The sequence below is a fragment of the Carcharhinus amblyrhynchos genome, chromosome 2 (genome assembly GCF_965287045.1).
Source record: "Carcharhinus amblyrhynchos chromosome 2, sCarAmb.v2.hapA, whole genome shotgun sequence".
In the NCBI taxonomy this organism is placed as follows: Eukaryota; Metazoa; Chordata; class Chondrichthyes; order Carcharhiniformes; family Carcharhinidae; genus Carcharhinus; species Carcharhinus amblyrhynchos.
This window is the reverse complement of record NC_137325.1, coordinates 142,998,857-143,017,901: the sequence shown is the minus strand read 5'-3', so window position 1 is coordinate 143,017,901 and position 19,045 is coordinate 142,998,857. Positions and strand designations below refer to the sequence as shown.

Below are 19,045 nucleotides of genomic sequence, written 5' to 3'. Positions count from 1 at the left end.
ATTCTTCTAAACTCTAATGAGTACAAGCCCAGTTTATTCAGCCTCTCCTCACAGCTCAACCCCCTCAACTCCGGCATCAGCCTAGTAAACCTCCTCTGCACTCCCTCCAAGGCCAAAATATCCTTGCGTAAGTACGGTGACCAAAACTGCACACAGTACTCCAGCTGCGGCCTCACCAATGCCCTATGCAGCCGCAGCAAGACCTCCCTACTTTTATATTCAATCCCCCTCGCTATGAAGGCCAGAATCCCATTCGCCTTCCTGACCACCTGCTGCACCTGCAGGCGTGTACCATTAGGGAGCGAGTTCCAGGATTTTGACCCAGCAACAGTGAAGGAATGGTGATATATTTCCAAATTAGGATGACGAGTGACCTGTTAGGGCAATATGGTGTCTCCATCCTTGTCCTTCTAGGTGGTAGTGGCCTGGTGTTTGGAAGGTTCTGTCTAAGGAACCTCGGTGAGATGCCGCAGTGCATCTTGTACACACTGCTGCCACTGTGTGACGGAGAGACAGTCTCCTTTCAATATTCATTTCCAATTCCTCATTTATTTACTCACTGCGAGTTACCAAGTTTGGAAATTAGAATGAAAAGGGGAAGGCGTTGGATACTCTGCAGGTTGACGTTAACAAACATCAACATTGGTCTTTCCTCCTTCACCAGCCACACGCCTGCTGCGATCTTCCCGTGTTTCTACAGTAGATAACCCGCATTCTCAGTTTTTCCTCAGTGCTGAGTACGAGTGTTTCTCACCTGACTAGCGAACGCTTCATTTATTTCAAAGACATCAATGTCATCAATCGTGAGCCCTGGCAGAAGGGGAACAAAAACCAAAGCTCAGAAATCAAATCAAACAATTACCAGTGAACACAAGACAGAGAAACATAGAAGATCAGAACAGGTGTAGGCCATTCGGCCCTTCGAGCCTGCACCACCATTCAATACCATCATGGTTGACCGTGCACGCACTCTGTATTCCACACCCGCTTTCTCTCCATATCGCTTGATCTCTTCAGCCACAAGGGCCATGTCCAGCTCCCTCTCGAACATATCTATTGAACTGGTCCCACCAGCTTCCTGTGGGTGAGAATTCCACAGCTTCACAACTCTCTGAGTCAAGAAGTTCTTCCTCATCTCAGTCCTGAATGGCTTACCCCTTATTCTTAGACTGTATTCTAGACTTCCCCAACATCGGGAACATTCTTCCCGCATCTAGCTGCCCAGTCCCATCCGGACTTTTTATGTTTCTACGAGGTCCTCTCGCATTCCTCTAAATTGCAGTGAGTACAAGCCCAGTCGATCCAGTCTCTCGTCATCCAGTCCTGTCATTCCAGGAATCAGTCTGGTGAACCTTTACTGGACTCCCTCAATAGCAAGAATGTCCTTCCTTGACTCTTCTCTCTGGGAAAGGATTCTCTATCCACGTCAATGGATTAGCCCCAATACCACAAGCTTTAACTTTGCTCGCAAATCTCTTGTGTGGGATCAAAAGCCTTTTGAAAGTCCAGATACACAACATACACCAGTTCACCCTTGTCCACTCTACTGGTCACGTCCTCAAAAAAATTCCACAAAATTTGTCAAGAACGATTTCCCTTTAGTAGATCCGTGCTGACTTGGACCAATCCAGTCACCACTTTCCAAATACTCATGACCATGGTGTAGGTCATCAGAGATCAGTACACAGAATAATAGAGTGCAAGAAGCCATTCCACCCATCGTGTCTGTGCTAGCGGTATGTAACCAACAAAGAAAATTACAGCACAGGAACAGGCCCTTCGGCCCTCCAAGCCTGCACCGACCATGCTGCCCGACTGAACTAAAACCCCCTGCCCTTCCGGGGACCGTATCCCTCTATTCCCATCCTATTCATGTATTTGTCAAGATGCCCCTTAAAACTCACTATCGTATCCACTTCCACTGCCTCCCTCGGCAACTAGTTCCAGACACCCACTACTCTCTGTGTAAAAAATCTGCCTCGTACATCTCCTTTAAACCTTGCCCCTCGCACCTTAAACCTGTGCCCCCTAGTAACTGACTCTTCCACCCTGGGAAAAAGCTTCTGACTATCCACTCTGTCCAGGCCTCTCATAATCTTGTAGACTTCTATCAGGTCTCCCCTCAACCTCCATTGTTCCAGTGAGAACAAATCGAGTTTCTCCAACCTCTCCTCATAGCTAATGCCCTCCATACCAGGGCAACATCCTGGTAAATCTTTTCTGCACCCTCTCCAAAGCCTCCATCCTTCTGGTAGTGTGGCGACCAGAATTGAACACTATATTCTAAGTGCAGCCTAACTAAGGTTCTATAAAGCTGCAACATGACTTGCCAATTTTTAAACTCAATGCCCCAGCCGATGAAAGCAAGTATGCCGTATACCTTCTTGACTACCTTCTCCATCTGCATTGCCACTTCCAGTGACCTGTGTACCTGTACACCCAGATCCCTCTGCCTATCAATATTCTTAAGGGTTCTGCCATTCACTGTATATTTCCTATCTGCACTAGACCTTCCAAAATGCATTACCTTGCACTTGTCTGGAAGGACAGTCCCATCAATGCCCCCCCACCGGCTTAATCCCCAAAGCCTCACCAATTTTACCCCTTAGAGTCACCCCATGGACAGTTGGTAGCAGTCTCACCTTTGAGTCACAAAGTTTTGGGTTCAATTTCTACTCCAGAGCTTGAGTGCAAAAACAAAGGCTAACCACTCGAGTGGAGAACTGAGGGAGTGCTCCACCATCAGAGAGGCTGCCTTTCTAATGAAAGGGGTCATGAAGGGAGCCCCACTAGGTGGGCCCGAATATCCTGATATCCTGGGGAGGGGTGGGAATAATTTTGCACACCTCAATTCGGTCACCCCTCTGCCTCCTTACTCTTGCTTTGCCCAAGAATGCAAGAAACTACAAAAGGTCATGAATGAAGCCCAATCCATCACGCAAACCAGCCTCCCATCCATTGACTCTGTCTACACTTCCCGCTGCCTCGGCAAAGCAGCCAGCGTAATTAAGGACACCACGCACCCCGGACATTCTCTCTTCCACCTTCTTCCATCAGGAAAAAGATGTCAAAGTCTGAGGTCACGTACCAACCGACTCAAGACCAGCTTCTTCCCTGCTGCTGTCAGACTTTTGAATGGACCTACCTCGCACTAAGTTGATCTTTCTCTGCACCCTAGCTAACACTACATTCTGCACCTTCTCCTTTCCTTCTCTAAGAACAGTATGGTTTGTATAACATGCAATGAGCAATGCTTTTCATTGTATGCTAATACATGTGACAATAATAAATCAAATCAAAATCTTCTGTTGTAAGAAAAGCAATCCTAGCCTATCCTATCTGTCCCCAAAGCTGCAATTTTTCAGCCCTGGCCACATTCCTGCAAATCTCCTCTGCGCTTTTTCCAGGGCAATTACGTCCCTCCTACGATGTGGTGACCAGAACAGTACACGAAACTCCTGGACCCCGGGTTCTGCCTTCTATCGCTCTCCTCTTCGAAGGCACAGCTCAGAGCCTGCGATTCAGAACAGAACAGAATCCCTACCATGCAGAAGGACAGTGCATTCAGCCCATCGAGTCTGCACCATCCACAATCCCACCCAGGCCCTATCCCCGTGACCCCACATATTTACCCCGCTCATCCCTCTGACACTAGGGTCAATCTAGCGTGGCCAATCAACCTAACCCGCATATCTTTTGGATCATTTTGGACCGTTTGTAACATCTCATCTGATACCTTCTGCGGCTCGGAGTCAATATTTTGTTTATGAGGCCATTCCCGTGAAGCGCTGCGGCGCGTTTATTTCCATTGCAGGGGCTATGTGAATGCAAGTTGTTGTTGTAAACCTCCGGCTACGCAGCCATGTTGGGGTGACTCATCCCCATCGCCCAGCTCAGCTTACCAGCTTTCTCCAGCGCTGCTGGGATGGCATAGGCGGGCCCGATCCCCATGATGTCGGGTGGGACTCCGACCACGGCATAGGATCTCAGCACGCCCAGGATGGGGAGGCCAAGCTCGACGGCCTTGGAACGTCTCGCCACCAGGACCGCTGCAGCGCCGTCGCTAACCTGGCTGGAGTTACCTGGCAACAGGGAGAACATCCTCAGTGCTTACATCGGAAGCACACAGGGAACCCTGGGACATCAGGGAGCAGGAGGCAGGCTGGTCACAGACAAAATGGGTTAGGACTCCAGGATAATGAAACGCGTGACCTTCTAACCTCACCAACACCTCACGAGGAACTCGCCAGCACAGAAACTATAAGACATAGGGGAAGAACACGGCCATTCGGCCCATCAATTCTGCTTCACCATTCAATGAGATCTGACAATGATATCATGAATGATCTGATATGAAAATCCTCAACTCCACTTTCCCGTCTTATCCCCATAACCCTCGATTCCCTTACTGTTTAAAAATCCATACCCGGGTTTGACCCAGTGAACCTTCTCTGGACTGTCTCCAATATCAGTATTTCTTTCCTTAGATCAGAGGGCCAAAACCGTTCACTGTATTCCAGGTGTTCCGCTGTCAAAGTCCGACCCGCTCTGCACACTTTGACAATCTAGAGAGCACCTTGGGTATGTACATGACCAGGATCAACGCCTAGCAACAACTTAGAATTTCATAGAATCCCTACAGTGCAGAAAGAGGCCATTCAGCCCATCGAGTCTGCACTGACAACAATCCCACCCCAGGCCCGATTCCCATAACCCTACATCTTTACCCTGCTAATCCTCCAGATGCTAAGGAGCAATCTAGCCCGGCCAATCCTCCTAACCCACACGTCTTTGGACTGTGGGAGGAAACCGGAGCACCCGAAGGAAACCCACACAGACACGGGGAGAATGTGCAGACTCCACACAGACAGTGACCCGAGGCCGGAATTGAACCCGGGTCTCTGGCGCTGTGAGGCAGCAGTGCTAACCACTGTGCCACCGTGCCACCCCTGGCGAGAAGTCTCAGGGCTGACATTGTAGGCGGATTCCAGGGTTACAAAGAACAAGAGAGGGGATAAATCAAGAGTTTCCCTATTTCTGAGCAATTATATCCCTCTGTTGACGCACATTGCTTTGCAAGGTTACAGCCAGAGAGGGATAGGGAACAGGAGGAGGCCATTGGGCCCATTCTGCCGATGTCAGCCCTTTGAAAGAGCTGTCATAGTTAATCCTATTCCCCTGCTCTTTCCCCAATAGCCCTGTAAACATTTCATAGTAAAGTTTTTATCCAATTCCCTTTCGGAAATTATTAAGCAGTCCACTTGATTGGCACCACATCTACAAACATCCACTCCCTCCACCACCGACACTCAGTAGCAGCAGTGTGTACTATCTACAAGATGCACTGCAGCAACTCACCAAAGATCCTTAGACAGCACCTTCCAAACCCACCACCACTTCCACCTAGAAGGACAAGGGCAGCAGATACTTGGGAACACCCCCACCTGCAAGTTCCCCTCCCAGCCACTCACCCATCCTGACTTGGAAATATATCGGCCGTTCCTTCACCGTCACTGGGTCAAAATCCTGGAATTCCCTTCTTAATGTCATTGTGGGTCAACCCACAGCACGTGGACCGCAGCGATTCAAGAAGGCAGCTCACCCCCACCTTCTCAAGGGGTAACTAGGGATGGATAATAAATACTGGCCCAGCCAGTGATGCCCATGTCTTGTGAATAAATGAAACAAATTGAACACCAGATGTGCACACAGTATTCCCCTCTGACCTTATACCTCTGACAGCATCTTGTCACTGGACCAGTGATGAGAGACCCTGGGGACATGGGTTCAAATTTCACCAGGGCATAACAAAATCTGAAATATGAAGCTAATTTCAGTAAAAACTGCCGTTAAAAACACACCGCATTCACTAATAATAGGAAATCTGTCACCTTTACTAGGGACATGTGCGTGTGACTCCAGACCCTCAACTACCCTCTGAAATAGCCTCAAAGCCACTTGGTTCGAGGGGTAACTAGAATGGGTAACAAATGCTGGCCTTGCCAGCAATGCCCGTGTAAAGGATCCAGTCAGTGTGCTGTTGGTAGCTCCATTAAGTACCAGTTAGGAACCCGTGCCCTCGGAGTTGGTCGGTGCTGGTGTGCTGCGGTCTGTACCTGCGGTCGTGGTGCCGTTCTCCTTGAAGGCGGGCCGCAGCTTGCTGAGCCCGGCCAGGGTGGTGTCGGCCCGGATCCCGTCGTCCTGGGTGACGGTGATGGTTCTCTCGTTGCCGGCCTGGTCGAGGATGGTGGTTTTAACCGGCGTGATCTCGGCGGCAAACACTCCCGTTCTCTGGGCCTCGGCTGCTCTGCAATATAAAATATGTAACGGGTACCAACCACGTCCAAAATCCAGCTGCCCGGAATTGTCTAAAAAAAAAACCGGACACTTTTCTTCCTCGAGAGGTCTGGGTGCCAGATCAAAGTGAGTGTGAGAATCGCAGCACTGTTCCGGTGCGGAAGGAGGCCACTCGGCCCATCCTGTGTGCACCAGCTCTCCAAATGAACAACAGAACAAAGAACAACGCAGCCCGGGGAACAGGCCCTTCGGCCCAACGAGCCCGCGCCGCCATTTCAACATTGTGAGTTCCCTCTTCTCCCTATGACCTTTGTCTACGCCTACTGGACTCCACAATACAGGAATTATAACCAGATTGAGGGAGGCCTAATTTAGGGATAATTTGTTAACAACAATCAGCCTGAGAGCACGTATTTGGGATGTGGGAGGAAACCGGAGCACCCGGAGAAAACCCACGCAATCACGGGGAGAATGCGCAAACTCCCGCAGACACCGGCCCAAATCCATGTGTCTGCACAGCAAACAGTGATAGTCACTGAGCTGTCGTGTTGCCCGTCAGTTGGTCCAGTTTAAGCGTACACTAACGACGTGAAGCACTGGGCAACTCTCGAAGCCACATCCAAGAGCAGCCCTCGCACAACCCACCGCGTGTACGCCCCTTGTTGGACAACAAGAGCATAATGACTTGGTGCCATTCCCCTGCCCTTTCCCCCATTCCCCTGCCCTTTCCCCGTATCCCTGCACATGGTTTCTATTCAAGTAATCATCTAACACCCTCCTGAATGCCTCGATTGAAGCTGTCTCCACCACACTTCCAGGCAGCACATTCCAGACCCCACCACTCGCTGGTCTTTCTCACATCACATTTGCTTCTTTAACAAATCACTTTCGTTCCATGCCCTCTCGTTTCCGATCGTTTTACGAGTGGGAGCAGTTTCTCCCTCTCTACTCTGTCCAGCCCCCTCACGATTTTGAGCATCTCGATCAAATCTCCTCTTAACCTTCTTCTCTCCGAGGAGAACCTCCCCAATCTATCCTCATCACTGAAGTTTCTCGTCCCTGGAACCATTCCTGTCACCCTCTCCTGCACTCTCTCCAATCCGTTCACATCTTTCCCTATACACAAACATGGAAAATAGGAGCAGGAGGAGGCCATTCAGCCCTTCAAGCTGCTCCACCATTTATTACGTTCATCTAACTCAGTAATCTGTTCCCATTTCCGCACCCCGCCATATCCTTTGATTCCTTAGCCCCTAAGAGTTATATCAAACTCCTTGGAAACATATTTTAGCCTCAAGTGCTTTCTATAGTAGCGAATTCCACAGGCTTCACTTGGTGAAGAAAGTTCTCTGCATCTCAGTCACAAATGGTCTACCCCGAATCCTCAGACTGTGACCCCTGGTTCTGGACTCCCCCCACCCTCGGGAACATCCTCCCTGCATCTCCTCTGTCTAATGCTGTTAGAATTTTATAAGTTTCTATGAGATCACTTCTCACTCCTCTAAACTCCAGTGAATATAACCCTAAACAACTCAATTTCTCCTCATATGCCTGTCCCACCACCCCCGGAATCAGCCTGGTAAACCTTCGCTGCAGGAGGACACCAATACTCCATACAATAGCCAGCAAGGCATTCAAGAATGAACCTCGCCCCCAACCTCCCTGCCTCTCCCAAACAACAAATTATACATTTACGTTTGGCTGGAGGTGTCTGTTGCTGCGTTGAGTTGTTCGAAGTTCTAGCCCGTTCTCCTCCCCCACTGAAAAGGAGAGTCTCCAAACCCCACTACAACAAAGCCCAACATCCACTGCAGCCCTTTAGGGTCTGCCTACAACCCCCCACCCCTACCAACATAAGAACATAAGAAATAGGAGCAGGAGTAGGCCATCTAGCCCTTCGAGCCTGCCCCGCCATTCAATAAGATCATGGCTGATCTGTTGTGACTCAGTTCCACTTTCCCGCCCTCTCCCCATAACCCTTAATCCCCTCTCTCATCAAAAACCCATCAACCCGCGTCTTAAATATATTTAGCGAGGCAGCCTCCACCACTTCAACGGGCAGAGAATTCCAGAGATTCACCACCCTTTGAGTGAAGAAGTTCCTCCTCAACTCTGTTCTAAACCGCCCCCCCCCTTTATCTTGAGGCTGTGCCCCCTAGTCCTACTGTCCTTTCTGAGCGGGAAGAGTCTCTCCACCTCTATCCTATCCATCCCATTCATCATCTTATACGTCTCAATGAGATCTCCCCTCATTCTTCTAAACTCTAACGAGTACAAGCCTAATCTATTCAGCCTCTCCTCATAGCTCAACCCCCTCAACTCCGGTATCAGCCTAGTAAACCTCCTCTGCACTCCCTCCAAGGCCAAAATATCCTTGCGTAAGTACGGCGCCCAAAACTGCACACAGTACTCCAGCTGCGGCCTCACCAATGCCCTATACAGCTGCAGCAAGACCTCCCTACTTTTATATTCAATCCCCCTCGCTATGAAGGCCAGCATCCCATGCGCCTTCCTGACCACCTGCTGCACCTGCAAGCTGGGTTTTTGCGACTCATGCACAAGGACCCCGAGGTCCCTCTGCACCGTCGCCTGCTGCAGTTTTTCTCCACGTAAGTAATAATCCTTCCTACCATTATTCCTACCAAAGTGGACCACCTCGCACTTGCCCCCCCTCCCCACCACCCCCACAGCCCTCCCGATTCTCCGGAGGGGAAGTTATCTGTTTCACCAGCAGGTTATCCAAAATCTGGGAAAATCCAAAAACCCGATCCCGAGGGTGTCAGATTTTAGACATCGGATCGATAGTTGGGTTATGTGTAGCACACTATACAGCACGGTAGCACAGTGGTTAGCACAGCTGCCTCAAAGCACTAGGGACACGAGTTCGATTCCTGGCTTGGGTCACTGTTTGTGTGGAGTTTGCACGTTCTCCCCGTGTCTGCGTGGGTTTCCTCCGGGTGCTCCAGTTTCCTCCCACAGTCTGAAAGATGTGCTGGTTAGGTGCATTGGCCATGCTAAATTCTCCCTCAGTGTACCCGAACAGGCACCTGAGTTTGGCAACTAGGGGATTTTCACAGTAACTTTATTGCAGTGTTAATGTAAGCCTTACTTGTGTGACACTCATGAATAAATAAACACCGCAGCTATGTTACTGGACTCAGAATATGGGGATGCGGGCGTTGGACTGGGGTAAACACAGTGAGAAGTCTCACAACACCAGGTTATAGGGCTTAATATCAAAAAGGGCTTGAAGGAAAAAAGGCCAGGTGAGTTTGTTTGAAAAAACAAGGAAAAAAATTTTTTCAAAACTACTACAGCAAGAAACAAGGAAAAAAATTTTTCCCCATAAAAAATTACAGTGAATAATGGAGGGGCATGTGATGTGTGGTTTCTGTATGATGTGGGAACTGGTGGACCCCAGGGTCCTTCCCAGTGACCATGTCTGTAGTAAGTGCAGGTTGCTGGAGGAGCTCCAGCTCAGGGTAAATGAGCTGGCCTCTGAGCTACAGACACTGAGGCTCATCACGGGGAGAGAGGGTGCCATTGTCAATGGGGTGCAAGTGACATCCACCCCCCCTAGACTGGCTAACTCTAAAGGTCAGGGACAAAAGGGGGCTGCTGGGAGGAGGAAGGGGGGTGAGGAGCGGAGGCCTCAGCCTCTTAATCTGCATAACAGGTTTGAGGTTCTTGCTTCCACTCTGGAAGAGGACGAGGCAGGTGAGGTTGGTGAGCAAACTGCACACGGTACAGTGATGCAGCAGGACATAGGCAAAGAGAAGGGGAAAAGGAACGTAGTAGTGATTGGGGATAGTGGGGTGAAGGGTATTGACACTGTCCTTTGTCACAATGACAAAGTGCACAGAAGGGTGTGTTATCTGCCTGGTGCTCGGGTACGGGATGTCGCAGCTGGGCTGCAGAGGAACCTGGAGTGGGAGGGTGAGAACCCGGTCGTTGTGGTACATGTGGGTGCCGGCGACGTAGGCAAAGTGAGGACTGAGGATCTGGGGAGGGAGTATGAGAAGCTGGGAATGAAATTAAAAAGTAGAACCGACAAGGTGGTCGTCTCTGGGCTACTGCCTGAACCGAGTGCAGACGGGCGTAGGGTTGACAGGATAAAGGAAGTGAATGGGTGGCTCAGGGATTGGTGTGGGAGGAATGGGTTTGAATTTATGGGGCATTGGCACCAGTATTGGGGTAGGTGGGACTTGTTCGGGCGGGATGGGGTTGGTCTGAACCGTGCTGGGACCAGAGTGCTGGCGAATCGAGTAAAGAGGACTGTAGACAGAGCTTCAAACTAATTAGGGGGGGGGGGAGGGTGCGAGGGTAGGTGACGTTACGAGGTCTAAAGTTAAGGAGAGGGTACAGGTAAGGGAAGAGGCCGAGGATGTCCCAATTGGTGGCGTTACGGCAAATAGGGTCCAGGTGAAGGCTGGGATGAAAGCGCTTTATCTGAATGCACGAAGCATTCGGAATAAAGTGGATGAGCTGGTGGCGCAGATCGACACAAATGGATACGATCTGGTGGCCATTACAGAGACGTGGCTGCAAGGTGACAGGGACTGGGAGATGAATGTACAGGGCTATCAAGTGTTTAGGAAGGATAGGCAGGAGGAAAGAGGGGGTGGCGTAGCTCTGCTGATTAAGGATAGTATCAAGGTGGTAGCAAGGGATGATATTGGAGCCAAAGAGCAGAAAGTGGGATCATTGTGGGTGGAGATTAGGAACAGCAAAGGGAGGAAGACGCTGGTGGGTGTCGTCTATAGGCCCCTGAATAATGATCTGGAGGTGGGGCGGGCTGTTAACACGCAAATAAGTGCGGCATGCAGGAATGGGACGGCAGTAGTTATGGGGGATTTCAATCTGCATATTGATTGATCGACCCATGTTGGACGAGGTGGGCTCGAGGAGGAGTTCTTGGAATGCTGCCGGGATAATTTCCTTGAACAGTGTGTTGGAGCCGACGAGGGAGCGAGCTATCTTGGATCTGGTGCTATGTAACGAGGCGGGTAGAATTAGGGACCTTGCGGTGAAGGACCCTCTTGGAGAGAGTGATCATTGTATGGTGGAGTTTCTGTTGCAGATGGAGGAGGAGAAAGTGGGTTCCCGGACACGCGTCCTTTGTTTGAATAGAGGGGAGTATGGTAGGATGAGAGAAGAATTGGCGAATGTGGACTGGGGGAGCGCGTTGGAGGGAGGGTCTGTTAAGGAGCAGTGGAGGATCTTTAAGGAGATCTTTCTTGGTGCTCAGCAGAAATTTATTCCGATGGTCAAAAAGGACTGTAGGAGGAGAGGTAATAAGCCGTGGATAACGAAGGAGGTGAAAGAAAGTGTTAAATTAAAAGCGGAGGAATTTAGAGTAGCTAAGAGCAGTGGGCGAGAAGAGGATTGGGAAAGGTTTAAATGTCAACAAAGATTGACAAAGAAGTTGATAAAGGAGGGTAGGAGAAGCTATGAAGCTGGGCTAGCGCTTAATATAAAAAAGGATAGCAAGAGTTTTTATAAATATATAAAAAGGAAGAGGCTGGCTAGGGTGAACGTTGGTCCTTTAGAGGATAAGAAAGGGGACCTAGTGGTAGGGGATGGGGATATGGCTAAGGTACTGAATAACTTTTTTGTTTCTGTCTTCACGGAGGAGGATGTGAATAATTTGCCGGGTGTTAGCGATGGAAAGGTGGTAGGACTGGAGGGTCTTAATGACATTACTGTTACTAGAGAGGTGGTGCTCGACAGACTGGAGGGGCTGATTGTGGACAAGTCCCCAGGGCCGGATGGAATGCATCCGAAGGTTCTGAAAGAAATGGCGGAGGTTATAGTGGATGCCTTGGTGGTTATTTTCCAGACGTCACTGGATTCCGGGGAAGTGCCGGAAGATTGGAAAACGGCTAATGTTACGCCGTTGTTTAAGAAGGGTGCCAGGCAAAAGGCGGGGAATTATAGGCCGGTTAGTTTAACGTCTGTGGTAGGTAAAATGTTAGAATCCGTCATTAAGGAGGAAATTGCGAGGCATCTTGAAGGGAATTGCTTGATAGGGCAGACGCAACACGGTTTCATTAAAGGGAAGTCGTGTCTGACAAATTTACTGGAGTTCTATGAGGATGTGTCTAGGGCAGTGGATAGAGGAGAGCCGGTGGATGTGGTCTTTCTGGATTTTCAGAAGGCGTTTGACAAGGTACCTCACAAGAGGTTATTGCAGAAGGTCAGGGGACATGGAGTTGGGGGTAGGGTGTTAGCGTGGATAGAGGATTGGTTGTCAAATAGGAGACAGAGAGTGGGGGTCAATGGGTGCTATTCGGATTGGCGGTTGGTGACTAGTGGGGTGCCCCAGGGATCGGTGCTGGGGCCTCAGCTATTTACCATTTATATAGATGATCTGGAGGAGGGAACCGAGTGTAGGGTGTCGAAATTTGCTGATGACACCAAGATTGGGGGAAAGGCAAATTGTGCGGAGGGTGTGGAGAGTCTGCAGAAGGATCTCGATAGGCTGGGCGAATGGGCCAGGAAATGGCAAATGGAATTTAATGTTGGCAAGTGTGAGGTGGTCCACTTTGGTAGGAAGAATGGTAGGAAGGACTATTACTTACGTGGCGAAAAACTTCAGCAGGCGACGGTGCAGAGGGACCTCGGGGTCCTTGTGCATGAGTCGCAAAAACCCAGCTTGCAGGTGCAGCAGGTGGTCAGGAAGGCGAATGGGATGCTGGCCTTCATAGCGAGGGGGATTGAATATAAAAGTAGGGAGGTCTTGCTGCAGTTGTATAGGGCATTGGTGAGGCCGCAGCTGGAGTACTGTGTGCAGTTTTGGGCGCCGCACCTGCGCAAGGATATTTTGGCCCTGGAGGGAGTGCAGAGGAGGTTTACTAGGCTGATACCGGAGTTGAGGGGGTTGAGCTATGAGGAGAGGCTGAATAAACTCGGCTTGTACTCGTTAGAGTTTAGAAGAATGAGGGGAGATCTCATTGAGACGTATAAGATGATGAATGAGATGGATAGGATAGAGGTGGAGAGACTCTTCCCGCTCAAAAAAGATAGTAGGACTAGGGGGCACAGCCTCAAGATAAAGGGGAGGCGGTTTAGAACAGAGTTGAGGAGGAACTTCTTCACTCAAAGGGTGGTGAATCTCTGGAATTCTCTGCCCGTTGAAGTGGTGGAGGCTGCCTCGCTAAATATTTTTAAGAAGTGGGTTGATGGGTTCTTGATAAGAGAAGGGATTAAGGGTTATGGGGAGAGGGCGGGAAAGTGGAACTGAGCCACGACAGATCAGCCATGATCTTATTGAATGGCGGGGCAGGCTCGAAGGGCTAGATGGCCTACTCCTGCTCCTATTTCTTATGTTCTTATGTTCACTGTACTGGACTCAGAACCCAGAGAGCCAGATTAATAACCTGGAGACACAAGTTTCAAATCTCGTGAGTGTCAAATTTAATTAAATATAAAACATCAGGAATAAGGAGGCACTTTCAGCAATAATGACCATAAAATTACTGAAATGTTTAGAAAAACATGTCTGATTTTCTAATATCCTCCAGGGAAGGAAATCTGCTGTCCTGAGCTGGTCTGGCCTCTAACTCCTCCAATGTGGTTGACCCTGAACTCTGCTTTTTGTAATCTCCTAACTATGTTAGAGGTTGTGGGGTCTAAACAAAAAAAAATGTGGTTTGTAACGTAGATTCCAGGTAACAAGGACAAGGTGTATTGAGGAGCTGCTGCCTGTACAGAGAAGGTAATGAAACTGACACAGGAGACTGTGAAACACCCCAATCAGATCACCATCAACTCAGCAATCGTGCAATCAGTTTTGCAATGTTTTGCAGTTTTGCAAAGTTAAGAGTCAACCACATTACTGTGGGTCTGGAGTCACATGTAGGCCAGACAAGGTAAGGACCGCAGATTCCCTTCCCTCAAGGACATTAGCAAAAAAGATAGGTTTTTCAGACAATGAATGATAGTTATACCAGTGGCCATTCCTGAGACTAGCTTTGGGTTCCAGATTCATCATTTGCATTTAAATCCCATCAGTAACCGTGGTGGGATTTGAATCAACGTCCCCGGAGGGCTGGGCCTCTGGATTACTAATCCAGTGACAATACCACGACCATCTTCCCCCATTCAATTAAATTTACAAAGGGGAGATCATGCTTGTCGAATCTATTGGAATTCTTTGAGGATGTAACTAGTAGAGTTGACCGAGGAGAACCAGTGGATGTGGTTTATTTAGACTTTCGGAAGGCTTTCAACAAGGTCTGACATAACAGAGTACTATGCAAAGTTTTAGCATGTGGGATTGCAGGTAATGTCCTGAGATGTGTCGAAGGCTGGTTAGCAGATAGGAAGCAAAGAGTTGGCATAAATCGGTCTTTTTCCGATTGGCTGTCAGTGACTAATGGGATTCTGCAGGGATCTGTGCTAGGAACTCAACTGTTCACATTATATATTAATGATTTGGAAGAGGGAACTGAATATATTATCTCTAAATCTGCAGATATGAAGTTGGATGGGAGGGTGAGCTGTGAGGAGGGTGTAGAGATGATTCAGTGTGATTTGGACAGGCTGTGTGTGTGTGCATCTGCATGGTAGATGCAGTATAAGGTGGATAAATGTGAGGTTATCCACTTTGGTAGCAATAATAGGAAGACATTATTACTTGAATGAGTGTAAATTGAGGGAGGTGGATACACAGAAAGACCTTGGTGTCCTCGTGCATCAGTCACTGAAAGTAAGCGCGTAGGTACAGCAAGCAGTAAAGAAGATAAATGGTGTGTTGGCCTTCATAGCGAGAGCATTTGAGTATAGGGTTAGGGATGTTTTACTTCAATTGTATAGAGTGTTGGTGAGGCCACACCTAGAGTATTGGGTGTAGTTTTAGTGTCCTTATCTGAGGAAGGATGTCCTTGCTATAGAGGGAGTACAGTGAAGGTTTACCAGGCTGATTCCTGGGATGGCAGGTCTGTCATATGAGGAGAGGCTGAGTCGGTTAGGATTATATTCACTGGAGTTTAGAAGAGTGAGAGGGGATCTCATAGAAACTTATAAAATCCTAACAGGGTTAGACAGGGTGGATTCAGAAAGAATGTTCCCAATGGTGGGGGGAGCCCAGAACTAGGGGGTCATAGTTTGAGGATAAGGGGTAAACCTTTTAGAACTGAGGGTGAGGAGAAATTTCTTCACCCAGAGGGTGGGGAATGTGTGGAATTCACTCCCACAGAATGGAGTTGAGGCCAAAACGTTGTGCGATTTCAAGAAGAAATTAGATATAGCTCTTGGGGATAAAGGGATTGAGGGATATGGGAGGACGAGAGAATCAGGATATTGAATTTGATGATCAGCCATGATCAAAATGAATGGCTCGAAGGGCCGAATGGCCTCCTCCTGCTTCTAGTTTCTACGTTTCAGGGAAGAGATAGAAAGAGGTTTGCTGTGTTTGATTTTAATTGTTGGAATGCGGACTGTTTGTCACCAAGTGGTTGGATATCAGACCATCGATCAGCTGATGCAGCGAGACGATGCACCACCAATGGGAGAAATGGGAACAAAGCAGCAGGATGAGGCTTTGGATTGTTCTAGCACCAAGAGGACGGGCCAAACAGCCACGGGTCCCGGGTTCAAATTCCGGTCTCGGGTCAGCCGCTGTAAAATCTGACTGCTCTGATTGGTGTACGTGCTGAGCTGGTAGGTTTGGTGGGGTTGGGGGGAGGTAACGTACCTCTGCTGGGAGACGAAAGCGAAGGCGTCCTGCCTCTCTCTGGTGATACCAAACCTCTCGGCCACGTTCTCCGACGTTATCCTGTAAGAAATCAGCAGTCGGGTCAGCCTGGGACACAGCACGCTTCTCCAGATCACCGACACGTGAACTGACTCCTGTGTTCAAACAATAATCACGCTTCAAGAAACACCTCGATGCTTGTAAAGTGCTGGGGGGGGGGTGCGCACGGGGCAGGAACGCGGTGAAAGGAGTTCACGATGAGTTCACTGCGTTGATAACTGTGGGAAGTCTGACAACACCAGGTTTAAGTCCAACCGATTTATCTGATACAAGCTTTCGAGGCTCCCCTCTTCGTCAGGGGAGTTCTGGCCTCAGACAGAGCATATAACAGCACACACGGTTGAGTTGACTATCAAATAAATCGGTTGGACTTAAACCTGGTGTTGTCAGACTTCTTACTGTGTTTACCCCAGTCCAACGCCGGCATCCCCACATCATTGATACTAGTGGGACACAGCCCATTGCTGTCACTTTGGCCGTAGCCAGTTCTAATCAGTGATTCAAAGGGGTTTCAGCTCCCACATCTACCTGCAGTAGCAGGTACCTCAAGAACCTTAAGACCATTCACGGTCTGTCAGCGCACAGCCTGAGGTATCAGCATTGTTACCCCATTAATCCAGCCTTACCTTTCTACAGTGTTTTCCCATCCTGCGGAGGTGCTTTGTGAAATACAGTCACTATTCAGGTGGCACAGTGGTTGGCACTGCTGTCCCACAGCGCCAGGGACCTGGGGTTCAATTCCCGGCCTTGGGTCGCTGTCTGTGCGGAACTTGCACATTCTCCCCGTGTCTGCGTGGGTTTCCCCCGGGTGCTCCGGTTTCCTCCCACAGTCCAAAAGGCGTGCTGGTTAGGCGCACTGGCCGTGCCAAATTGCCCCTTAGTGTCTCGGGATGCATAGGTTCGAGGGTTAGATTGGGGTTACGGGGATAGGGTCTGGGATGGGATTGTTACCGGTGCAGGCTTGATGGGCCAAATGGCCTCTTTCTGCACTGTGGGGATTCTATGATTTCCTTCCCTAAAGGACATTAGTGAACCAGATGGGTTTTTCCAACAATGGTTTCATGGTCATCATTAGATTCTTACTCCCAGGTTTTTTTTATTGAATTCAAATTCCACCATCTCCTGTGGCGGGATTCGAACCCGGGTCCCCAGAACATTAGCTGAGTTTCTGGATTAATAGTCTTGTGATAATGCCCCTATGCCATCGCTGTAGTACGGAGAGGAGAGAGTGCGTTACCCCATGGGAATCAGGCAATCCCTGGCCTTCTCGTTGTCCATCATGCGGCTGCCGATGTCCCCAAGGCCGTCCGCGTTGTCTGCGGTCCTTCGACTCATACTCTCAACCCTGCGGCAAACAAAACAGCACATCATCCCTCAGAATAAAGAACATAAGAACATAAGATTAGGAGCAGGAGTAGGCCAACTAGCCCTTCGAGCCTGCCCCGCCATTCAATAAGATCATGGCTGATCTGTCGTGGCTCAGTTCCACATTCCCGCCCTCTCCCCATAACCCTTAATCCCCTCTCTTATCAAAAACCCATCAACCCGCGTCTTAAAAATATTTAGCGAGGCAGCCTCCACCACTTCAACGGGCAGAGAATTCCAGAGATTCACCACCCTTTGAGTGAAGAAGTTCCTCCTCAACTCTGTTCTAAACCGCCCCCCCTTTATCTTGAGGCTGTGCCCCCTAGTCCTACTGTCCTTTCTGAGCGGGAAGAGTCTCTCCACCTCTATCCTACCCATCCCATTCATCATCTTATATGTCTCAATGAGATCTCCCCTCATTCTTCTAAACTCTAACGAGTACAAGCCTAATCTATTCAGCCTCTCCTCATAGCTCAACCCCCTCAACTCCGGTATCAGCCTAGTAAACCTCCTCTGCACTCCCTCCAAGGCCAAAATATCCTTGCGTAAGTACGGCGCCCAAAACTGCACACAGTACTCCAGCTGCGGCCTCACCAATGCCCTATACAGCTGCAGCAAGACCTCCCTACTTTTATATTCAATCCCCCTCGCTATGAAGGCCAGCATCCCATTCGCCTTCCTGACCACCTGCTGCACCTGCAAGCTGGGTTTTTGCGACTCATGCACAAGGACCCCGAGGTCCCTCTGCACCTCAACTCAAACCCTTACTCCAGAGCCACCTGGAACGATGTTCCCAGTGTCCCGCTCTAGGAAGGATGATGGGGATGGGGTTGGGGGTGGGGTGGCGAGATTTAGTAGGAGGGAGAGGCTGGGAGTGTTGGCCTTGCAGCTGACTGAGGTGACCAAGGGGAGATTCAATAAAGGAGACTGAGGGAGGAACTAAGGAGAAGCTGTTTTGAGCAGCAGGAGGGTCGGTAACCAGAGGGGACAGAACGACGGCAGGATGACCTGAGGGAGAGATGAAGAGAGGGTTTTCTTTCTGCACGCAGCGAGCTGTTACGATCTGGATGGGCAGTGGAGGCAGGAACCTTCAAAAGGGAATTGAAGGATGTAAATTTGCCGGGCTACAGAGAAAGGGCAGGCAGAAGGAGAGCTAAATGGATTCTTCTTTCAAAGGGACAGCACAGACACAAAGGAAAAATGACTGTAATAATTGTGGCACAGTGGGTTAGCACTGCTGTCTCACAGCTCCAGGGACCTGGGTTCGATTCCCGGCTCGGGTCACTGTCTGTGTGGAGTTTGCACGATCTCCCCGTGTCTGCATGGGTTTCCTCCGGGTGCTCCAGTTTCCTCCCACAGTCCGAAAGAATGCCAGTTAGGTGTATTGTCCGTGCTAAATCCTCCCTCAGTGTAACCGAAAAGACGCCAGAGTGTGGCAACCAGATGGATTTTCACAGTAACTTCATTGCAGTGCTAATATAAGCCTACTTGTGACACTAATAGATAAACTTTAAACTGAGGGAAGTTATATCTTGGTCAGTATATTGGAGATGGTACCATTAACATTTTCCGACTTGGGTCACTGTCTGTGAGGAGTTTGCACGTTCTCCCCGTGTCTGCGTGGGT

At 49.4% G+C, this 19,045-nt stretch overlaps 1 protein-coding gene across 1 annotated transcript in view; it reads right to left on the bottom strand.

The window, feature by feature from the left end:
- acaa1 (acetyl-CoA acyltransferase 1) overlaps positions 1 to 19,045 on the bottom strand; it is a 33,915-nt gene that overhangs the window by 6,781 nt on the left and 8,089 nt on the right. The window contains exons 6-10 of the mRNA XM_080213620.1: positions 17,292 to 17,399; positions 15,995 to 16,075; positions 6,117 to 6,307; positions 3,903 to 4,082; positions 755 to 810 (exon numbers count right to left, since the gene is read on the bottom strand). Of these exons, the coding sequence (XP_080069746.1) occupies positions 755 to 810; positions 3,903 to 4,082; positions 6,117 to 6,307; positions 15,995 to 16,075; positions 17,292 to 17,399 (616 nt within the window). The remainder of the gene's footprint in view (positions 1 to 754; positions 811 to 3,902; positions 4,083 to 6,116; positions 6,308 to 15,994; positions 16,076 to 17,291; positions 17,400 to 19,045) is intronic.